Source organism: Oryx dammah, unplaced genomic scaffold (assembly GCF_014754425.2).
Source record: "Oryx dammah isolate SB20612 unplaced genomic scaffold, SCBI_Odam_1.1 HiC_scaffold_29, whole genome shotgun sequence".
In the NCBI taxonomy this organism is placed as follows: Eukaryota; Metazoa; Chordata; class Mammalia; order Artiodactyla; family Bovidae; genus Oryx; species Oryx dammah.
Genome location: NW_024070213.1, coordinates 4,530,011 through 4,551,466, shown reverse-complemented (window position 1 = coordinate 4,551,466; position 21,456 = coordinate 4,530,011). Strand labels below are relative to the sequence as shown.

At 55.3% G+C, this 21,456-nt stretch overlaps 1 protein-coding gene across 2 annotated transcripts in view; it reads right to left on the bottom strand.

Moving 5' to 3' along the window:
* PHF21B (PHD finger protein 21B) overlaps positions 1 to 17,950 on the bottom strand; it is an 83,567-nt gene extending 65,617 nt beyond the window's left edge. Inside the window, exons 1-2 of one of the 2 annotated variants that reach the window (XM_040234561.1) lie at positions 17,581 to 17,950; positions 16,615 to 16,680 (exon numbers count right to left, since the gene is read on the bottom strand). In XM_040234561.1, coding sequence (XP_040090495.1) covers positions 16,615 to 16,680; positions 17,581 to 17,634 — 120 coding nt within the window. In that variant the 5' untranslated portion in view covers positions 17,635 to 17,950. Of the gene's footprint in view, positions 1 to 16,614; positions 16,681 to 16,840; positions 16,936 to 17,580 lie in introns of those variants that run through there. The other variant, XM_040234562.1, reaches the window with a different exon arrangement.
* Positions 17,951 to 21,456: the final 3,506 nt, after the last annotated feature.

The window sequence follows — 21,456 nt, the reverse complement described above, 5'->3', positions numbered from 1 at the left end:
TCCCACCTCCATCACCTCTATCAACTCCCCATGTCCCCCACCTCCACAACCTCCCTGACCTTCTCCACCTCCATCACCTCCCCCTCCTCCATCACCTCCCCTCTTCTCAGCTGGGCCCCATTTGGCCCCTCCTGCAGCCTGCCTCTTGGCTCTGCTGGCCTCTGAGCTTGCCCACCACAGGAGGACTCATCTGGGGACATGGGACAGCAGCCCCATGGGTTTTTCTGAGCTGGCCAGGAGGTGGGTGGGAAGGGGCTGCCACAACCCTGAGCTTTACCTCCTTCGGGGCTTGCCTTCCAAAATGCCCTTCATAAACGTGTCAGTGAGCAACCTAAAAGAGGGAGCCGTGGTCAGGTCATAGGACAGACTGCTGGGCCGAGTCAGAGAGGCTGACTCCTGGGCAGAGGGGACCTCACTTGGCCTGGTGAAACCCCCTCACATGCAAACACCCCAGCATCCCTCACTCCCAACGGGAGCTTGTCACCTCCTGGGGCAGTGGGCTCTCTCCACACACTCTCTCCTGATCCTTAGAAAGTGCTGGAGGTTAAGCCAAAATTCAGCTCCATGTAACTCCCTCCAGCCCCACGCCCTCTGCGGTCTTAGGAAGGAAGCACCCACTCCAGCGGGGAGGATTCTGCAAGAGTCTGGACAGAGCCACCTAGCATGACAGGTCAGGACAGCGCTGCCCTGCCTGCCGAGTCAGAGCAGAGGCTCAGGAGGACAGTGGTGATGGGTACAGAGCGATGCTAACGAGCCAGGGCCTGAACCGGACTCTGCGAGCTGGTGGGAGAGGGGCAGCGGGAGGGGAGGGAAATGGGCAGTGGGACCTCCACCCGTAATCTGAGGAAGGCGTGACTAGCTCCTACTGGCAGACGCAATGAGTTAGTGTCCATCCAGAACCTCAGAGTGTGACCTTTGGGAATCAGGTCTTTGCACATATAATTAGTTGAGGTCATACTGGATGGAGGGGCCCAAAATGTAATGAATGGGGTCCTTGCAAGAAAGTGAGTCACTCAGTCGTGTCCGACTCTTTGAGACCCCATGGACTATACAGTCCATGGAATTCTCTGGGCCAGAATACTAGAGTGTGGAGTCTTTTCCTTCTCCAGGGGATCTTCCCAACCCAGGGATCGAACCCAGGTCTCCCACACTGCAGGCGGATTCTTTACCAGCTGAGCCACCAGGGAAGCCCCCTGGTAAGAAGGAAGGACACAGACTCAAAGAGAACTCGGCCATGTGGAAACAGAGGCAGAGACCAGAGGGATGCCGTCGCGAGCCCAGGGACACCTGGAGCCCCCCGGAGCCAAAAAGGGCAGGAAGGACCCTCCCCTGGACTCTGGAGAGAGCACAGCCGTGCTGGTGCCTTGATTTCAGACTTCTGGCCTCCACATCGTGACGGAGTGCATTTGACCCACCTGCTATAGTTCGCTCTATTATATGGGCTGCAGGAGCCTCACCCAGCAGACACGAGAGTTAAGACTCGGGAAAGGAAGTAGCCAGCCTAGGTCCCCAGGCTCAGGAGCAGCCAGGCTGGAAGGTCCCTACCCTGGCCCTGCTTCTGCTCCTTGCCGGCCCCTGCCACACGCATCTAGAACACCTCCCACCTCCACTTACAGGCCTGCTGATTACAAGGAAAGATCTGTAAATGTCCCCAGTTCTGCCGTAGCCAAATTAGTATCATTACAGGAAAGAAGTCCAGATAAAAATACCCAAACCCAGGGAGCACCAGGGAGAGCGTCATCCCATCCCCAGGGCAGCCTGTAGCACCTGGTCAAGCTAGGCAGCCGCCCACCTTCCAGGCCGGAGCTACCGTCCCCCTCCTGCTGGCCAGCATCGTGCCGTGCACCAGGCACCCCGTTTGCCTTTTCCATCAACTAAACAAAGCAGAAGAGATGCGAATACAGCCTTGGAAAATCGGGTCAGCACATTCCTCCCTCCAGTCGCCAAAGAAAGTCAGAGTGGGGGGTGGGGGAGAGCTGGGGGTGGATAAATTACTGTGCCCGAGTCCAGCTGCACCAGGATGTAATAAAATGTGTTGCTAAGATACAAGTGCCAAAGAAGTTCATTAAAGGACACTTTAAACCGAGCTGCCAGACTCTTCTCCCTTTAAATGCTGCTTATTTGGTACCGTCCCTCGTGTTTATAATTAGATCCGCAATATGAGAGCGCAGCCTCCATTCAGGCCCACTCAGCAGACTCATTAATAAACTAACTTCAACAAGCCACCGGCTTCGGCCAGGGCTTGGGAAGCCAGGGAGAGGGGGCAGGGGCAGGGGGGTGGGACTGTTTTTATTTACAGAAATAGATCTGAGGGCCCCTTTTTATCTAAATGAGAAATGAAGGCTCTTAAGGAACCTCAACGGCCCTCCAGCCCCACTATCAACTGTTTTGTTCTAACAGCGCTGGGGGTTCCAAGGTGGGGATGTTAGGGGGAGCAGGCGGCTCAGGGTGGGAGGCTCCAGGGCGGCGGGCTCGCTGGACCTCAGGGCTCACCATCCGACTCCGACTCACCCTGGAGCGCTGAACGTCAGCATCACGCAGGAAATGACTAGGTCACGCCCCAGCATGATGGAGCTGGCGGAGGGACACCAGATCCCGTTGGGAGGTAAGGACAAGTGCCTGCTTCGGCTGGGCCTGGACCATGACGGAGGAGCCAGGTGTCCAGGGCCTAGGGAGGGGCCGCGGAAGGGCAATCAGAAGAGGTGGTCCAGCCTGTGGGAGTGTCCTTCGGGCCAGCCCATTTAGAAAAAGCCTGAATGTTCCGCCCACATCTAAACTGCAGATTTCTTCTTAGCATGGGTTTCTGCCTCTCTTGGGGAGAAGGATATGGCAACCCACTCCAGTATTCTTGCCTGGAGAATCCCGTGGACAGGGAAGCCTGGGGGGCTGCTGTCCGTGGGGTTGCACAGAGTGGCACATAGCTGAAGCGACTTAGCAGCAGCAGCTGCCTCTCTTGAAAAAAAAAAAAAATTAAAAAGCAGGCTGCCTGGGGCCCATGCCACATGACATGGGTGCTGCCGGGCCTGGCTGTCCCTGGGCCCAGGGCGCTCACCAGCCCGCCCGCAGGGTCAGGGTCTTCGCTCCTGCAAGAGTCAGGGCATCTCAGGTGGTGACTGGCCAGGACTGAACTCCAGATGAGCCTGGGCATTTCTGAAACACAGAACCTCAGCACCAGCCCAGCCTCCCATCCAGCCGCTGCTGGTGCCCCAGCGCCGGCCCCCGCCCCCCGGCCTTTACTATGAGGTGCTGGACAGGTGGTCGAAGGTCTCAGAACAAACAATTCGATCCCCAGGCAGAGCCCTCAGGAAGAGAATTCTCCAGCCTGGGAGCTGAAATCCGCCTTCTAAAGGTACCTTCCAGGTTCTACTCTACATTCTGCCCCTTGAAAGGGCAGCTTTGGGACTTCTATGGTGGTCCAGTGGCTAAGACTCCACGATCCCAGTACAAGGAGCATAGGTTCAATTCCTAGTCAGGGAACTAGATTCCACAGGTTGCAACTAAGACCTGGGGCAACCAAACAAACAAATATTTTTAAAAAGAAAGAACCATTTTTTGGTCCTCATGGCAACCAGTTGGTGGTTTAAAGGCAGGGCAAGCTGTCTGGAGAGGGCGGTCCCTGCCCTGTTCCATCTACTCTGGGACCTCCTTGCTTACTTGTCACTTATTCGCCTGCCCACACTGGCCTGGACTAGAAACGCCCGGCACAACCCGTCTCAAGGCCTTTGCAGAGGCTGTTCCCTCTGCCCGGGACACTCTTCCTGCAGAGAATCACGAGGGTCCATCCTCCAGCTTCTTCTGTAGGCCTTGAGCCACGCCTGAGGGCCCTCTCAACCCCCCACCCTCCCCCGCCCCCTCTGCCGGAGCGCCCATCACCTTCCCCCTGACCCTGGGACTCATCTATGACGCTTCCTGCCTGTTATCTGTCTCCCTTCCAGGACTGTGAGCACGCCTCTCTCCACCGCCGTGTCCCCAGAGCCCAGCACTGAGTGGGTGCCCCATGGCATGTACCAAATTGTCACCACTCGGCCCTCAGCGGAGGCTGTCGCCCTTACCATCTGAGCGTTCTCTTCTGCACGTGCCAGGGGGCACGCCCCGGGAGAAAACAACCAAGAGCCCGCCCCCGTTTCCTTCCAGCCCCAGACGCCACACCTGCCTGGCCCCCAGGTCCAGCTCCTACTCTCAGCCCCAGGCAGGGGCTCCCTGCAATGTGTCCACCGCCCAGCACGGGCGGCTGTAACAATATCCAGGGTCCCCCTGACCTCTGTCCACAGCAACGCGTGCGACTGTTCTGCCCGATCTCTTGTCCATCCAGGACAAGCACAGGGAAGGACCTTCCTGAGTCCGTGTCCCCTTCACAGCGACAGCTGGGAGAAGGAGGTTGGGTGATATAAGCAGATGAGGCTCGGTGAGGGCTGTCAAACTAGCTTAAGGAATAATCCTGCGTTCATCTGGGTGCATTTATCACTCCGAGACGCATTCATCACAGAGGAGAGTTGGTACCACTGATTGCAGGGAAGGCGGCTTGTCAATGGGTAACCTGCATCTCACGTTAAATTCTGGATCACAGTCCCTAATATGTATATATTTTTAATTGCATTTTCAAGTTCATTTACATGTGCAGATTGGCTTTCCGCCTGAGTGACATCAAGGGAAACGCAGCGCCCTCCCTTCCTCTCCCCACCCCCACCCCGCCCACCCCCCACCCCCCCACGCCCACCACCACCTTGTTTCTTTCCTGGAGCAAAAAGCTTCTCCCCAGGTTGATGATGGCGTCCCCCACAGACAGCCTGCAGGTATGCAGCCCCCAGGGAGGCCCCAAGAGACACCCCCCATCTGCCATCTCAAGAAACTTTCTGAGGCCTCCACCCAAGAGCTCGAAAGCCAGCCATCATTTCCCCTGAAGATTGAGCTACACGGCCCCCCTCTCTGAATTACTGTCTTTTATCGCCTTTTCTATGTTGGAGGGTGACTTGGCAAACCCTGGCAGATGCTTTCCTGTGAATGCTTCTTTACTTCCAAGAGCGGAGTCACATGCAGGCATGGACCTTTCTGCAATTTACCTCCACCTACAGATCAAAGGTCAATCTGATAGAATACGTCCCATAAAACAAACAGTTCCAGAATGCACCGTGTCCTGCGGAGCAACTGCTCTGAAAGTCTGATCACCTTTTGAACACCACTGCCTGAACACCACCGCGTCAAGCTCCCCTCAGCCCAGCTGTTGGCACAAGGACATCATGTGTGGGACCCCGGAACGTCTCACCCAGCAGCCGCCCGTGTGGGCAAGCCGCCTCTGAAACAGCAGCGAACAGAATTCAAGGCTTAAACAAAAACAGTGGGCTTCCCGTGGGGCTGCGCTGTAGTCAGGACGATGGGGGGGTGCCTGAGTGCCATCACCCCCGACTCGGGGCCAAAGTTTCAGCTGGGAGAAGGGGGCTTGGGGAGGCATTCTGCAAAGTCCTCCTGGTCTCGCCTACCGTACGCTTTATGCCGTCAGACCACGTCTGGGGGACTCATGCCCTCAATCTCTACCGAATCCCAAGTTTCGGTCCCAGTCCCAGCTGTGGACACACACAAATCCCAGCCTTGTCCATGGAGACAAAGCGCAACTCGGGGCTTCTGTGCCAACAAAAAGCCACAGGTGCCCGGCTGCTTACCCAGGCAGTAGCGTCTCGGGGACACCACCAGATTCCTGCTTCTCATATGACTGCTAATATCCTGTTGATAACATCTCCCTCTAACAGCTGTCCCACTAAAGGCGGGAATTGCACCCAGCACGCAAGACCCTCAGGACAGCCTTGCCCGGGAAGCAGCATCGCCCCCACTTTAAACCAAGGACCCAGACAACTGGCTCCTCCTAGGCTACTGGGAGCTGACGACCACTCAACCCTGAACAAAAAAAAGAAAAATATCCCCCACTGATGTACTTCTTTATGCTGCGCTTTAACAAGACCAACACAGGTGCCAAGCAAAAAAAAAAAAAAAACAACTAAAAGCAAAACGCAGCCCATCTGAGACTTCAGGGACGCCCGCTGGTGGCACTCAGAGGTCATCGCGCGAAGGAAGCTGTATCAGCAATTTCTCACCACACTCAGGAAACTGCAACACTCGGGAAACAATAAGTAATGAACCCAAAGAGGCGGGGGCGGCTGGAGGGGGCGGGGGCAGGGAACCCAACTAAAGGAAGCATGTTCGTTCCCTTCGAGAACAGAGGCCATTTCAAAACGAGAAGATGCCTCCCCCTTACAAAACAACAGCAATAATATTAAGAAGAAAAACGGAAGCGGCCAAGCAGGGAGGGGCTCAGGCCACAGCAGGATGAGAGGGCGAGGCTGCAGGTGCACTCGCTAGGGGTCAAGTCCAAACCTCCCACCGTGGACTCAGCTTCTCCACTGTGGAGACCCCTCTCTGCAGCCAGCCTGCCCCAGGCTCCTCACCCAGATGCCCAGCCCCTCCAACGTTCCATGACTTTCCACCGCAGTGTGAAGCTCCCACTCGTCATCACCAACGGCTGAGAACTCGCGGGCGGTTCCCTCTGACGTCCTAACTCCGTTTTCTTTTACCGGGACCTGCGCCCAGGCATGGCATGACTCCGAACTCTTCGTATGCAGAGCCAGAAGGCCTGTCCAGCATAGGGGCTAAGACTGCGAGGCCACAGTGACCCCGAGCTGGCCCGCAGCTCCTCCACTTGCCAGCTGTGTGACCTCAACAGGCCACTCAACCTCTCTGGGCTTCCGCCACCTCCCAAACAAAAAGGCAGGCCCCCCCTCCAAAGGCCAGGGCAAATAGGGACCCAGTTGGTCCATGGAGACCACTGGCAGGGCCTTGCCCAGGGTCAGCATCGGATGGGAAAGCTGCGACCTGTGATGCCCAGGTCCCAGTTGTTGAAGGCTCGCCATGGCCACAGCTTCACGTCTCGTCTCATTTAATCCTGGCGGGTGCCGCATCCGGGTTTCTGGAGCGCTCCCCACACACCAGCACGTGGCTGCCTCCCACATTGCGCTGCTGTTGGTTATTTCATTTTACAGCCCTCGAAGCACGGAGTTGGGTTTACAACTCCAGCCTGCCCCGTTGTAGAGCCTGCGCTCAACCCGTTTCTTACACGCCTCTTGGAGACAAAAGCTGAAAGCCTTGTGAGGACTTCCCTGGCAGTCCAGTGCTAAAGACCCTGCACTCCCACTGCAGCGGGCACAGGTTCAACCCCTGGTTAGAGAACTAAGATCTAAAGAAACTCAGAGACTGCAAGGAAAATCAAATCCAGGGTCCTATTTCCTTAAAAGCTATAAATTCCAACAGGGTGGGGGAGGTGAACAGTAGCTGCCCCCCCTCCCCAGAAAGCTGCCTGTTTCCCCAAAGTCCTTCTGTGTCTGGGGCAAGGGTCTCAGAGCGCAAGCCAACACACAACCCACAAGCTCCCCGTGTGTGACCTGAGACACTACCCCCGCGGAAGGGCCCCCACCACGAGTGCGGCCCCGTGATGGGTTTCAACGGGCGGACCGGGTGGCAGCCACGTTCAGCATCACTCACACGAATGGGGTGAAAACCTGCAGCGAGCCGGCGATTCGGTCCTGGAAAGACAAAGGCGCTGGAGAAAAAAACTTGCTAAACCACAGAGCTGCTCATCGTAGCCAGCAGCTCTAATGAGGCATCGTGGGATTACCAAAGTTATTATCAGAGTCATCGCAGTGAAAAAAATTCCAAGTTAATTGAAATCAATGGTACCATTCCGACAGCAGGTGTTTTAAGAGGCTCATGAAACAAAGTCGACTCCTTGGACTGGGAGAGATGGCACCGCCATCGTCCACCTCTACCAGGAGTGACAAGCAGCAAGGCTCCAAAGGGGGACCAGCAACAGAGCGAAGGTTCCAGCCCCACAGACACAGGGTAGGGTGTGGCAGGCGTGTCCTGGGGGCACCAAGGCCGCCAACGCATCCTAAGTCATTTCAGTCGTGTCCGACTCTCTGCGACCCCTTGGACTGTAGCCCCACAGGCTCCTCTGTCCGTGTGATTCTCCACGAAAGACTACTGGAGTGGGTTGCCATGCCCTCCTCCAGGGGATCTTCCCGACCCAGAGATCAAACCCAGGTCTCCTGGCAAGAATACTGGAGCGGGTTGTCATTTCCTTCTCCAGGGGATCTTGAGGAGGATCATTTGATCTCCAGGGGATCATTTCCTTCTCCAGACCCAGAGATGGCACCCACGTCTCTCACGCCTCCCTGCGTCAGCAGGTGGGTTCTTTACCACTAGCGTCACCGCAGCCAACACAATTCTCTTCCAATCAACTCCTTCGCTCTGCTTGTTCATTTACATACACTTGCTCATCTATGATCCAGATTCATTTCAACAACCCGGCAAGGCAGTTTTAACCACTACACCCGCTTTATGGAGGACCCACAAGGACTTGCTGGAAGCTACTCCACCAGAGGCAGGGGGCTGGGAGAGGAACCCTGGTGTCACCTCCATCCCTCTGCTCTCCCGGCCACGCTGTGCTCTACTCCAGAGGCAGGGGGCCAACCAGAGGCGGGGCAGGGGCCGAAACAGAGGGCACCCTCTCGGGGACCGGAGCCATCTGACCTTGGGGAGCTGCCCTTCTCTGACCTGCACCGCAGGGAAGATCCACCCACCCAGCCTGAGCCAAGTCATGAGATGACCCCGACAAATCACAACGTGTGTATCAAAGAGGTGTCGGAAAGGCTCGCTGGAGAACACGGGTGCTGGACACAGCCGGGTGCTGGGTGTGCGATCGGATTCTTGCTTCTCGCAGACTCGGATGTCACCTTCTCAGGGCGACCCCGGGCACCTCAGCACAGCACATCACTGCCGGCTGAGCCCACTGCGCAGCCTTCTAGAAACATCCCCCACTCATTTCTCAGCTGTCAGGAGCTCTGTGGAAGGCAGGAGGAGAAGGGTCAGCACACTGCCCCCTGCCCTCAAGCCTGTCATATGCCAGTCACCCAAGTCCAGCCGCCTCCTCTCCACATCACACATGGATGTCACTGTCCCTGCAAGAACCTCCCACACAGGTGACAGACAGCAGGGAGCGCGTTCGGCCGGCCGGGCCACACAGGGAGTGAATTCAGCCCTCCTTCACCCTCCTCCCGACTTCCCTCATGGCTCAGATGGTAAAGTATCTGCCCACAGTGCAGGAGACCTGGGTTCGATCAGGAAGATCCCCTGGAGAAGTGATCGGCAACCCACTCCAGTATTCTTGCCTGAAGAATCCCATGGACCAAGGAGGCCAGCGGGCTATAGTCCCTAGGGTCGCTAAGAGTCAGACACAACCCAGCGACTAACACACCTTCTCGCTCCCCCTCCTCCTAAGCTGCCCTAAAGCCCCAGGTCCTCTCCCAGACCTTTGCTCGGCATTCAGCGTCTTCCTGGCTCCAGCCTCAGCCTGCCCTCTCTGCTGTCTGCCTGTCTCTCTCTCTTCCATGCTTCAACTGCTGGAAACTCACCCACACCTGCAGGTCTCCGTGGGCCATTAGCCCTCAGCTGGGATACCAGCTCTTTCCGAACATGACCCCAGGCTTCCTGGAAGCCCCTTCTCCCCCAGGAAACTGTCTCTCATCTCCAGGGGCCTGCACAGCATGGTTTTCACAGAATTTTCTGGAATTCCCTTGACACATGGTCATCTATACCTCACTCTCTTGTGAGGTTTCTGAGACCAGGGGAGCTGCTGGTCTCACCTCTATGCTGCTCATTCCAAATGCAGGATTTTAAAAATCTGTTTACTGCACGCCTACAGAGGACAACTCCTGGGACTCCTCTGGGGCTGGTTGCTGGTCCCCGCCAACCCGGACACCCATCTTCTTAGTCATTTGCCTGTTCCACCAACACAAATCCAGCACCACAAGGCACTGCTCTCGGAACCTGGGGAAGGGAGTGGAGAGCACTGCCCCCACCCCTCAGGGAGCTTCCAGTCTAGCAGGGACAGTGGACTTCCATGAAGAGATGAAGATGGTAATGGCCGGTGGTCTCCAGAGCGGAAGATGCTCATGGTACCCGAGGCCCCTGCTGTGGAGCAGCCCAGGAGCAGCACTGTGGGGGGGGGAAGGGGGCAGGGGGCAGGTGAGGGTCCCAGCACAGAGGTCGAGCAGGGGCGCAGGGCCAGCCCCCCACAGAGCAGCGGGAAACCACCAGAAGGGCTTCCTCAAGGGGCACTGTGATCTCGGTCCAGTTCCAAGATGCTCACGCTAATTGAAGAGGAACCAGAGAGGCACAGGAAAAGGTAGTACACTGTTCCCCAGAGCCTGGGGGTAGGAACCACCCAAGTGCCCATCAGCTAGTGAATGGGCGCAGGACGAGATCTCCCGTACGACGGAAGGTCATTCAGACATAAAAAGGAACCAAGTCCGACACACTACAACTTGGGTGGACCTTGAAACATTCTGCTCGGTGAAAGCAGCCCAGCAGACAAAACCACACGATGTGAGTCCACTCGAGCGCAAGTGCAGTACAGGCAACTCTGCAGCGACAGAAAGCAGGCCTGCAGACAGGAAGTGAACGAGTGGACGCCTGCAGCCTGGAGCGGGGATGCGAGGGGCGAGACCCAAAGGCTTTCTCACTGAGAGGATGAAAATGTTCTAAACGTTTTTTCTTGATTTTTGTTGGAGTCGATCTACAATGTTCCATTAGCCTCTGCTGTGCAGTGAAATGAATCAGCTATGCTGCTTTTGTGGTTTAGTCGTCGCTAAGCCGTCTCCAGTTCTTGTGACCCGTGGACTGTAGCCTTCCAGGCTCCTCTGTCCATGGGATTTCCCAGGCTAGAATACTGGAGTGCTGCCATTTCCTTCTCCAGGGGATCTTCCCAACACAGGGATAGAACTCGAGTCTCCTGCATTGGCAGGCGGATTCTTTACCAACTGAGCCACCCAGGATCAGTTTTATATATATATATATATATATATATATACCTCCACGTTTTTTTAGATTCTTTCCCCACACAGGTCACTACAGAGCACTGAGTAGCGTTCCCTGTGCTATACAGCAGGCCTGATTAGCTATCCATTTTATACATACACTTCCCTCTCTGGTAACCATAAGTTTGTTTTCTACATCTGTGACTCTATTTCTGCTCTGTAAAGAAGTTCATTTGCATCAATTTTTTAGATTCCACATATAAGCAATATCATATGTTTGTCTTTCTACTGATTTTTCACTGACGATCTCTAGGTCCATCTGCATTGCCCCAAGAGGCATTATTTTGCTCTTAGAGACATCACTTTACCAACAAAGGTCCATCTAGTCAAAGCTAGTCATGTATGGATGTGAGAGTTGGACTATGAAGAAGGCTGAGTGCCATACAATCACTGCTTTTGACCTGCGGTGCTGGAAAAGACTCTTGAGAGTCCCTTGGACAGCAAGGAGATCAAACCAGTCAAACCGAAAGGAAATCAACCCTGAAAATTCACTGGAAGGATTGATGCTGAGGCTAAAGCTCCAATACTTTGGCCACCTGATGCAAAGAGCCAATTCACTGGAAAAGACCATGATGCTGCGAAAGACTGAGGGCAGGAGGAGAAAGTAGCAACAGGATGAAATGGTTGGATGGTACCACTGACTCGATGGACATGAGTTTGAGCAAGCTCCAGGTGATAGGGATGGACAGGGGAGCCTGGTGTGCTGAGGTCCGTGGGGTCGCAGAGAATCAGACACGACTTGGCAACCGAAGAGCAACAATGGCTGGGTAATACTCTGAAGTAATACTCTGGCCACCTGATACGAAGAGCTGGCTCACTGGAAAAGACCCTGATGCTGGGTAAGACAGAAGGCAAAAAGAGAAGGGGGAGGCAGAGGATGAGATGAGAGGATGAGATAGCAACACCAACTCAATGGACATGAATTTGAGCAAACTCTGGGAGATAGTCGAGGACAGAGGAGCCTGGTGTGCTGCAGTCCATGTGGTCGAAAAGAATCTAACATAACTGAGAGACTGAACAACAATATTCTGAAAATATTCTAAAACTGATGGTGGTGATCGGCTGCAAATATCTGTGAAGGTATAAAAAATACTTGACTGTACATTTTAAATGGGTGAAGTACGCAATATCTGAATTCTATTTCAATAATGTTTTTTAAGTGGTTGCAGTGAGAAGGCTACTGCAATCTTCCAGCTAAGAGATAATGGGGGAGGAACCAGAGGGGTGGACAGATGGAGGGGAAGAGAGACTCCGGGAAAACGCGGCTTGGATAAAAGTGTGGGTCCTAGGGAAGTGTGGGTCCCCCTGGCTGTGGCGGGGGTTGGGGGGTAGTAAGGGGTCACGGCCAAGCAGGGGGCACTTGGGGAAAGCCAGGGCTGAGCCCCTTCTGTCCCAACCCTGTGCTCATTTCCAGACTATAGAAGATGGAGAGAGTATGTTTTCTTCTTCCCATGTAACGGTGCTGTTTGAAGAATGACATCTTGAACTCTAGGTGAGGAAGACTGACATTTAGCCTCCTGGATTAGCGCAGACTCGGGGTCAGAGCCTGGAGAATGGAACATCCTTTAATGGAAGGGTGGAAAGCAACTGGGAAGCCTTCAGAATAGACCCACCCTGCAGTTCTGTTCGGTGAACGCTTCCACCGTGGGACCCCTCGGGTGTCCACCAGAGCTAGTGAATCACAATGAAGACGTGATTCAGCGCCTGAGCGAATGCCACATACATAATACCTTTCAAGAAGACATATTTTTATTGCTGCACTTGAGGACAGCCCCTCGGAATCCAGAGTTCATCAAATCGATGCATCGGGCAGCGTGCAAGGCCCCAAGTTCACTGGGCAGTGCAGTGCGGGGGGGGAAGGGGAGAGTAAGGTCTCTGCCAGAGCAGCATGCCCTGCAGTTCATACCGGAGGTCCTCTCACTCCAAGGTGAAGCTGAACTTGCGTGAAGATGCCTCCTTCACACAGCGTTTGTGTTGTGCTGAGAACTCCAAAGAGGAAGGAAAAAAAAAAAAAAACCCTGTGGTATTTATGATGGGCCTGTTATTTACGCGGAAGTGCTTGTTGCTTGACAATTTAGATAAAAATGTTACTGCTTCTCTGCATGTGCTGCAAATTCATGGCGTAAAACCACTGGAGCAACTAATGGAGTCTTCACACATCATATCTTGTTAAAGACAAGAGGTCCTTCCTCCATGGGGGTCACAGCCCAGTGGTGGGGGGCCACTCCCGGAACGCAGCCTGGCCACCGAGGACTGCTGACCAACTACCCACAGCTCCCGCTTTTTAAAAAAAAAAAAGAAAAAACATGAACTCTGTTTTCAATTAGCCTGGCCACCAAGGGCTACTGACCAACTCCTACAGCTTCCTCTTTAAAAAAAAAAAAAAAAAAGTGAACTCTGTTTTCAAACAGCAAGGTCCTACAGATGCTGGTTTCCCATTTATCCCCTAGTCCAGCAATGGTGGAATAAATGCTGGACACTCACACACTTTGTATCTCTCTACTTCTGACCAAGGAACAACCTATCTACTCCCAGGAAGTCCTGGAAAAACATCTCCAAGCCCTCGTCGGTGCTTCCAGAAGTAACTGAAAAAAATTCCAGTGCCAAGGGCACAAATGGGAAATTGATGGCTAGGCACCAAAAGATATTACTCGCTGCTATTGTATTTCTAACAAATGTGGATAATGAGGTCATCCGTCCATTTTACTATCCAGTTCATCACTTTCACAGCTGCACTTTTAATTGAAACTTAACCTTTATATGCCACCATCCAAGGGGCAGCAGGATAGAAACACATCTCCGGAAGGGAAGATGGTGTGTTTTTCCCCCAAGCAAATCTCTCAAGCAACACTACCCTTACTTTTCTGTTGAGTTGAAAACAAACTCTGAAACACTACTGGCTTTTTCAGCTCTGATCGTCCATTCCAGCTCCTTGGGCAGGTGCTGGGATAACCAAGCAGAGCCCATCACCCCTCTTCGAGAGGCCCCCGGTGCAGCCCTTAATCAACTCCAAGGGCTCATTCCTCCGACCCTTTCCCCAGCCAAGCTGCCAATCTCCACCAAACTCTCCCGAGGAGACAGAGGTGAGTAAATGTTAAGTCTACCAACTCATTTCATAGGTGACCTCTGAAAGATTCCACCGCGGAGCTTGGGAGAGCCGAGGCAGCTTTATTAGCATGCTACACCACGGCCCCAGCTCCCTCCCTCCCTCTTTTATGAGCCCCTGCTATATAAAATGCCACAAAGGAAAAAGGAAAAACAACACGCTCACAGTGACAAACACAAGTTCCAATGGCCAGGACAAACGCTGGCCGCTTCCCAGACGTTATTTTTAGTCATCTCAGAGAGAAATATTTTTAAAAGGTCAGGGAACAAAAGTTTTCCTTGTTCTCTTTCTTCCTTTTTTTAAACACACACTCACACACACAAAAAAGATGGAGGTACATTCCGTTCAGCAGCATCCTTCTCCGAGTTCAGATTTAAAGGCAAAGGCAGACCGGAGTAGGACGGCTCCTCCCCGCACCCCCCGCCCCCACCAGCGGCACCCGCAACCTTCAAACACGATTTTCAAATGTTTCTCTCCCCGGCCTCATCTAAATTCAGGCATGACAGATAATAAATAGCTACTAATTTACTATCATCATAAAAATTTAAACAGCCTGGAAATAGTTGCTACAATACAGAAAGGAGCAAACCTAAGCTCCGAAAAGCCACTCCAAATAGTGAAACTATTGCCACGTATTGTAAAAGCACACATAAAGAGACATTGTTGCGAGGAGAGCTGCCGGCTTAGTGGAATTTTCTCTTTTAAATCTTCTACTCGGAGTAGAAGAGTCAACAACTTGCCGTTTTACCCAGTGGGGAAAAAAAAAAGGAGCTTAGGAACCCTCATCTATCACAAGGTACCAGATTTGGTGATGGATTTTTTTTTTAAGTATGTGATTTGATTTCACACAGTGATTAAACATCTTTGTGCTCAGCGCAGAAGGGTCTCCCAACCCCTCCCCCTCCAAAAATGGCATCAAAGCAATCAAAATGGTAATGCCGGGCCTGGGTCCCCTCCCCCGCCCCCCCCCCGCGAACTCCCCGACTTCGCCGGAGCCGCGCGCCGGGCGCCCCCCCCCCTTCTCCGACGGGAATGGAAGCTTCCACTCCCGGGCGGGGGCGCGCGGCCGGGGAGGGGGGCCGCGGCACCGCGGGAAAGGGGTTAACGCGTTCGTCCCCACCCGCGCGTCCAGCCCGACGCCCCCGACCAGGCGCCGACCCGCGGCCGCAGCCGTCTTTCTTTCCGCAGCCCCCGACCCCCTCCTCCTCTTCTGCACGCCCCCCTTCCACCACTTTGCAACTTTAAAAAGATTCGAAACGCACACCCGGCCTCCGAGTTCTCCCTCGCCGGGGTCGCCGCCAACCCCCGCCAGCCACGTCCACGGTCTCGCCCCTACACCGACCATCCCTCCGGGGAGCAGGGTGGTCTTCGGATCTGGCCCGCCCCCGACCCGGAGTTGAGGGAGCGAGAAGGGGACCGGATCGGGGGGCGGGGGCGGGGGCGGGGGCGGTCCAAGTTTGAGGCTGACGCCGGCGGCCGGCATTCCGAAGGAAGCGCGATCGAAGGCCCGGGAGGCAGAAGGGGGGGCTCGGCGAGGCGGGGCGGGGCGGGGCGGGGGGAGCGGGCCAGCCGGGCGGGCGGAGGGAGGGGAGGAGGGGGCCGCGGGGACGGAGCCGGCGCCCCCGCCCCCGCCAGCCTCGGAGCCCCGAGAGCGCCATTGGCTGAGCCGCTCAAAGTTCTCCGCTTGGGAAAGGGGCGGGGGTGCGAGTGTGGGGAGGGGGTGTGGGGGGAGGGGCGCCGAGGGGGAGGGGCGGGGAGGGGGAGGGGGCGGGGCGCGCGGCTGGCCGCGCTCCGGCGGCGGCGGCCTCTGTTCGCGGTGCTGAAACCCCTCTAGCGCTGAGCTCCGCGCAACTAAGTCACAATGGACAACTTTTCCTCACCGAGGGGGCCGGGAGGGGTCGGCGGCCGGGCCCCCTGCCCCCCCATCCCTACGGCGAGCAGCTCCTCGCGGGTCCCAGTGGACACCCGATGCCCGAAGACCCAAAGTTGGGCAGAACCGAGGGGTCCCGGGGGCGCCTTTCTTTTGTTCCCCGGGAGCTGGCTGGCGTCAGGTTCTGAGAATAAAAGTGATGTCGGAGAAGTGGGAGGGGAGGGGGGAGCCCGGAGGAAGAACGATTTCTTTAAGATTTGCGCTGTAAACCGCCCCCCGCCAAAATCCACTTCCAAGGAGTTTGGTGTCCAGGCCCGAATGACCGCCCCCTGTCTCCGCACCCTGACGCCCGCGGGAGGCCGGGGACGGGGGCGGTTGGCGGGGGGGACACCGAGCGGGAGAAATGTCCACATTCCAAAAACATGTCCACCAACTCAAAATGGACGCCGGGCTGCTCGCCGCCTTTTAAGGGCAGCTTCTCTCCTTCGGCCACGGCAGGAGCCGCGCTGCCCCTCGCCTCGGCCTCCAAGACCCTGGCCCCTTCTTCCCAGAAGCAGGGGGTGGGCGGGTAACTTTGAAGACCGCAGAGACTCCTTTGGGAGTCTGAGCGCGCGGCGCCGAGGCCAGCACTTTTTAGGGTGCTACCAAGTGCCCGGTGACCCCCCCCCAGTCCCCCGACCCCGCCACCCCGGACGGGGGGCCGGCTCCGGCTCGCTTACTTGTTTGTCGCTGAGCGCGGCGATCCGCGGCTGCCGCTCGTGCAGCTGTTTCTTGAGGTCGCCGTTCTGCGGAAACACGGAGGCGCGGGCTCAGGCCGGCCGCCCCGGGGTGGGGGGGTCCAGTGCGCCCGGGGCCCCGCGGGGCCGCCGCCCCCACCCCGCCCGAGTTCTCCCGGCCGCGACACGCACGCGAGGCGGCCGGGCAGTGCCGCGCGGGGCCGCTTACCTGTGGCTGCCGCCTCATCGGGGCAGCTCGCGGGGCGGGGCGGGGGCCGCGGCCACCCGGCGGCGCGCCCCGAGCCGTGCAAGTTTGCAGGCCGGGGTGCGTGTGCGAGGGAGTGTGAGTGTGTGCCGGGGGTAGGGGGGAGGAACAAAGAGCCAAGTAAACACGGCGAGTCCGTGTCGAGCAAAGCTCATAAATATTCAAGTCGCGTCCTAATCTCCCCAACACATACACACACACGCGCGCGCGCGCACACGCCGCAACACCGCCCGGGCTCCGGCCGCCGAGCCGCTGTTCGCCCAAACAACAATCGCCAAAACTACTTTTGCAAACTGTGCAGGACTGCACCGGGAGGGGGGTGGGGGCGGAGGGGGTGGGCGTACACACTCACACTCACACTCACACTCACACACACACATACCGGGCAAGCGCACGCAGGGGGCCCTCTCCCGGGACCCTCGTCCTGCAGATCCTGCCCGAGAAAGAGAAGACACTGGGTTCGGGTCCCACGTGCTCCCGATCCCTCAAACTGTGCAGGATTGCACGAAACGGAGGGGGGCGGCGCAGAGGGGAAGCCCAAAAGGGAGTCCGTTCATGTACACACTCCCCCCATCCCTGGGGCAGCAGGCTTAAAGGAGGGGGCCTCTCCAGCTCTGCGCGCCCTGCGACGAAAAGGACGCCGGGCTCCGGACCCCGGACCCCGGACCCCCGGCGTCCGAGGCCAGCAGCCCCCGACCGCCTACCTGGTGGCGCGCGAGTTCCACGGCGAGCGCCTCGGGCCGGCTCTGCAGCTCCATCTCGGCAACTTGGGCAGCACTTTGCGCTCACTTTGGCCCGGGGTCCAGGGGAGTTACGCGGCTCCGCGGGGGTCGGGACGGACGCGGGCAGATCGGGTCTCCCAGGATGGTGAGAGGGGGCGCGAGGGGTGGACACGAGCCCCCTCCCCCACGGCCGAAAAGGGAGGGAGGGGGGTCTGGAGAGCGGAGGGGGGAGAGAAAGGCGGCCGCGCGCCCCCTCAACTCCTCAGGCAGCCCGGCAAGTTGCGCCGAGTTCCGGGGCTGCGGGCGCGGCCAGGCGCATGGCCCCCCCCAACCCCCGGTCCCGGCGCCGGGAGCCCCCGCGCAGCCCCCGCGCGAGCTGCCGGGCGGCAGGGACTATATTTCCTCCGGCGCGCGCCTGGATCTCGCTGGGGCCTCGGCAAAGTTGTGCCTCGGCACGATGCTAATTCGGGCAGTGCCCGGATGCAGCGGGCCGGGGCGGTGGGGGGCGGGGCCCGAGCGCGAGCCCGCCCCTGCCCGGCCCCGCCCCCGAGCCTCGCCCCGCCCCCAGCCGCCCCTACCCCGCCCCGCCCGCGCTTGCGCACTGCCGCCCTGCCGCGACCCGGCGCCGGGATCGCCGAACAAAAGTGGCTCCTGGTGGCTCCCCCGGGCGCTCTTCTTCGCCCCCACTTCCACCCAAACCCGCGGGAAACGGGACCACGTCAGCCCAGGGTTAGGGACACTTTCCAATGGGACGGGAGATGGCCCACTTTCCCATTCCTGATCTCCTCTGGCTCTCGCCTCATCCCTCTTTGCCGGTCTTCTCGTACTTCATTTAACTTGTCTTCCATCCTCTCCTGCCCCCGGTACACTAAGCGCGGCCACTCAGGAGATTAACTTAGTCATGTCTCCAGATTCCTCCACCGCCTGATGGCCACCGTGTTGTTTAAACAGTCTGAAAATTGATCTCTTGACTGTACCTTTAATGATTTTTTTTTTTACACTCACAATTAAACTCTCAACAGATGTCATTGGAATTTTTTAAGACGGGTGTTAAAAATCGTAGATGTGCCCGGTCAATGTGACATGAAACAATTATAACCACAGCTGCGGAGATCGCATTTTAGAACTCCCAGCCCCGCAGCCAGAAGGTTGACGTCTATGAGTGGACATAGCATCGTGGAGTTACCATCTTCATCAATTAACGTTGGAAAGCTTTGTGCCGTATTGGTAGCATCCTACTATGTTTGAGAGAAGCTGGGGAGAAATGGTGCAACCGTATTACTCAAACTAAACTGTTAAACGTTTACACTGATAAATTACTGTAGGTTCACATTCCTCTGCAGCACACAAAATACCCCAGCGAACGCAGGCAACAAATGCCCCTTTCAGCATATGTCAACATGCCGCTCCCTTGCTTCTATTGTCAGCAGAAGTTGTTGGAATTTTTTTTCAAGTCAGGACCCTAAGGTCCTTTTGGCCTCCTATTCAGGGCATTTGGCGGTGACTTCTGTGTTTGTTGGGCCTCGAAAGTGTGGGGGCTTCTTCTCCCCGACCCCAGTACTAGCCTTTAGGAGGCCCTTAAGTGAGGAATCACTGTGATTACTTTGTGAGCTTTGCTGAAGACTCACAAAACTATGGCCTGTCCTAAGTACCATCATGGGTTTGGTCGACCAGGGCTCACCAAATGCAATAGAAAAAGGTTGGCTCTGGCTCCTTCCATTCCAGGTTCAGCCTAGCTTGGATGGGGTCCCCTCTACCTACCGCTTTACCTGGGCAACCAGGTAAAGTGGACTGCCCAGGCACCTGTGTTCCCAGAGCCAGAGTGACAGGGTTCCTACTGTAATCTGTAAATGTCACTGGGTTTTAGTAAAATTTCATAATAAGTTCATTGGGCACGTATGTAATTGAATCAACAGAGAGGATGTTCAAGTTGTCCATAACCTGCACAGACTCTGGGAGATGCTGGTCCTGTTTACAAGTTTACATTATTTAATCCAAGTTACCGTGATGATCCTGTACATGCCCCTCTGTTGTTTTCAGAGTTACCCAGGTCCTGAGCCAGCAACAAATGCCAGGGGCTGGGTGCTCTCTGAGAGAGAGGGAATTGGTTACGTGGAGGGAGAGAAACTTAGCAAGAATCCTTGGCCGCTGCTGCAGACGCACTTTACCCTGAAAGTGAGCAGCACGTAAGCCCATCCTCCCTGGGCCCATGTTACGCTCCCCATCAGAATGCCCTTTCTCTCAGAACCCGCCTTTTAAAGGCCTCTTGGTTCTCCAAGATTGACTTCAAATACTGCCTTTTCTGGGAACTTCTAACTTCTACACATCAGTTCTTTACTCCTCCTTCTAGAGACTCACCATGAAGAACTTATGTACAAGGGGGACTTCTGCCCCATAACCGAGGTCATGGCTTCCCTCCTGTGGCCTGAGCTGAACCTGAGCCTGGCGTGTGGGCAGAACACAGTACAATAAGCCCCTACTTAAGAACCTTCACGGCGTGAACTTTCAAAGAGGTGAACATGCGTTCCATCAACATCAGGAATGAGCAAAATTGCACCTTGCCCCCGTCTCCCTTCCCAGGTGGCTCAGTGGTAAAGAATCCACCTGAAGAGACTTGGGTTTGATCCCTGGGTCGGGAAGATTCCCTGGAGGAGGAAATGGCAACCCATTCCAGTGTTCTTGCCTGGGAAATCCCATGGACAGAAGAGCCTGGTGGGCAACAGTCCATGGGCTCTCAAAGACTTGGACACAACTGAGATGGCACACGAGCCTCTGTCTCCTATTGCTGAAGGTCGTTCAGCTCCACCATCTCACTCTTCTGGACTGTTCGATGCCAGCCCCTGTGTACCAGCTGTTGTACTGTACCACTGTACTTTTCAAGGTACTGTACTGAAAGATTAAAAATGCTGTCTTTATTTTTTCTGTTTTTTTAATGCATTATTTGTTTGATAAGTATTATCAACTGCCGGGAGCCACCACGGGAGATCCCACCCATGACAAGGTCATGTGGAAGAGAGCTGTTAACTAAGGCTTCAGAACTCAACGGGCTCCCTAGGCTTTCTCGAGCATCTACCCCAAAACCAGAATCTGTCTGTTTTACTATTTCATGACTTTCACCAACTCCTCTGACATTAACAGGGGTCTATTCCTGACCACCTTTCTCTGGAGAAAATCAACTTAGGGCTATAGCTAATAAGTCTCCTGGACATGAGAAAAATATTTCAAATCAAACCCCCTCTGTTAGCATTATAGCTTGCTTGGCAGGTATATCTAGACTCTTGCAGCTACGCATATGATTATTTACATCCTCCCAACTGAGAGGCACGGAAAGCCTAAAACATAGAGCCTTTCAAAGAGTTAAAAGTTATTAGAGTAGTGTTAATGTAGGATTCCATTATTTGGCCAAATGCTTGTTGCCAAGTTCCCATATCTCTTATCCACTGTGCACCTGGGAGTGCATTAGTTAACATAGTTGGAATGTGAGAAAAACAAGTGTAGCCTTGAATTTAACCACATCAGACTTTTGAGCTAATTCGTTCTTTCTTGTAACTCACTGCACCTTTGCTTCGTGAGAATGTAACTCTGTTTAATACTTTTTGAGGCCGACATAGATTAGAAATATAAGAAAAAACATTTCAAGGGAAAATAAGTTTTCTGGTTGAGAAGCCTTTATCAAAAGAGGCTCATAAAATGTTCACAGGCCTCCAAGGACAGAAGATAATGTACACAATATTGTTTGTGGGAAAGGTTTGCAGAAAAATCCTGGTTTCGATAAAGACAAAACAGATGTAATGTTTGGGCTGACTCTGTATGACTTTGCATCTTTCATTTCCCTCTATGTACAAGTAAAGGTATAAA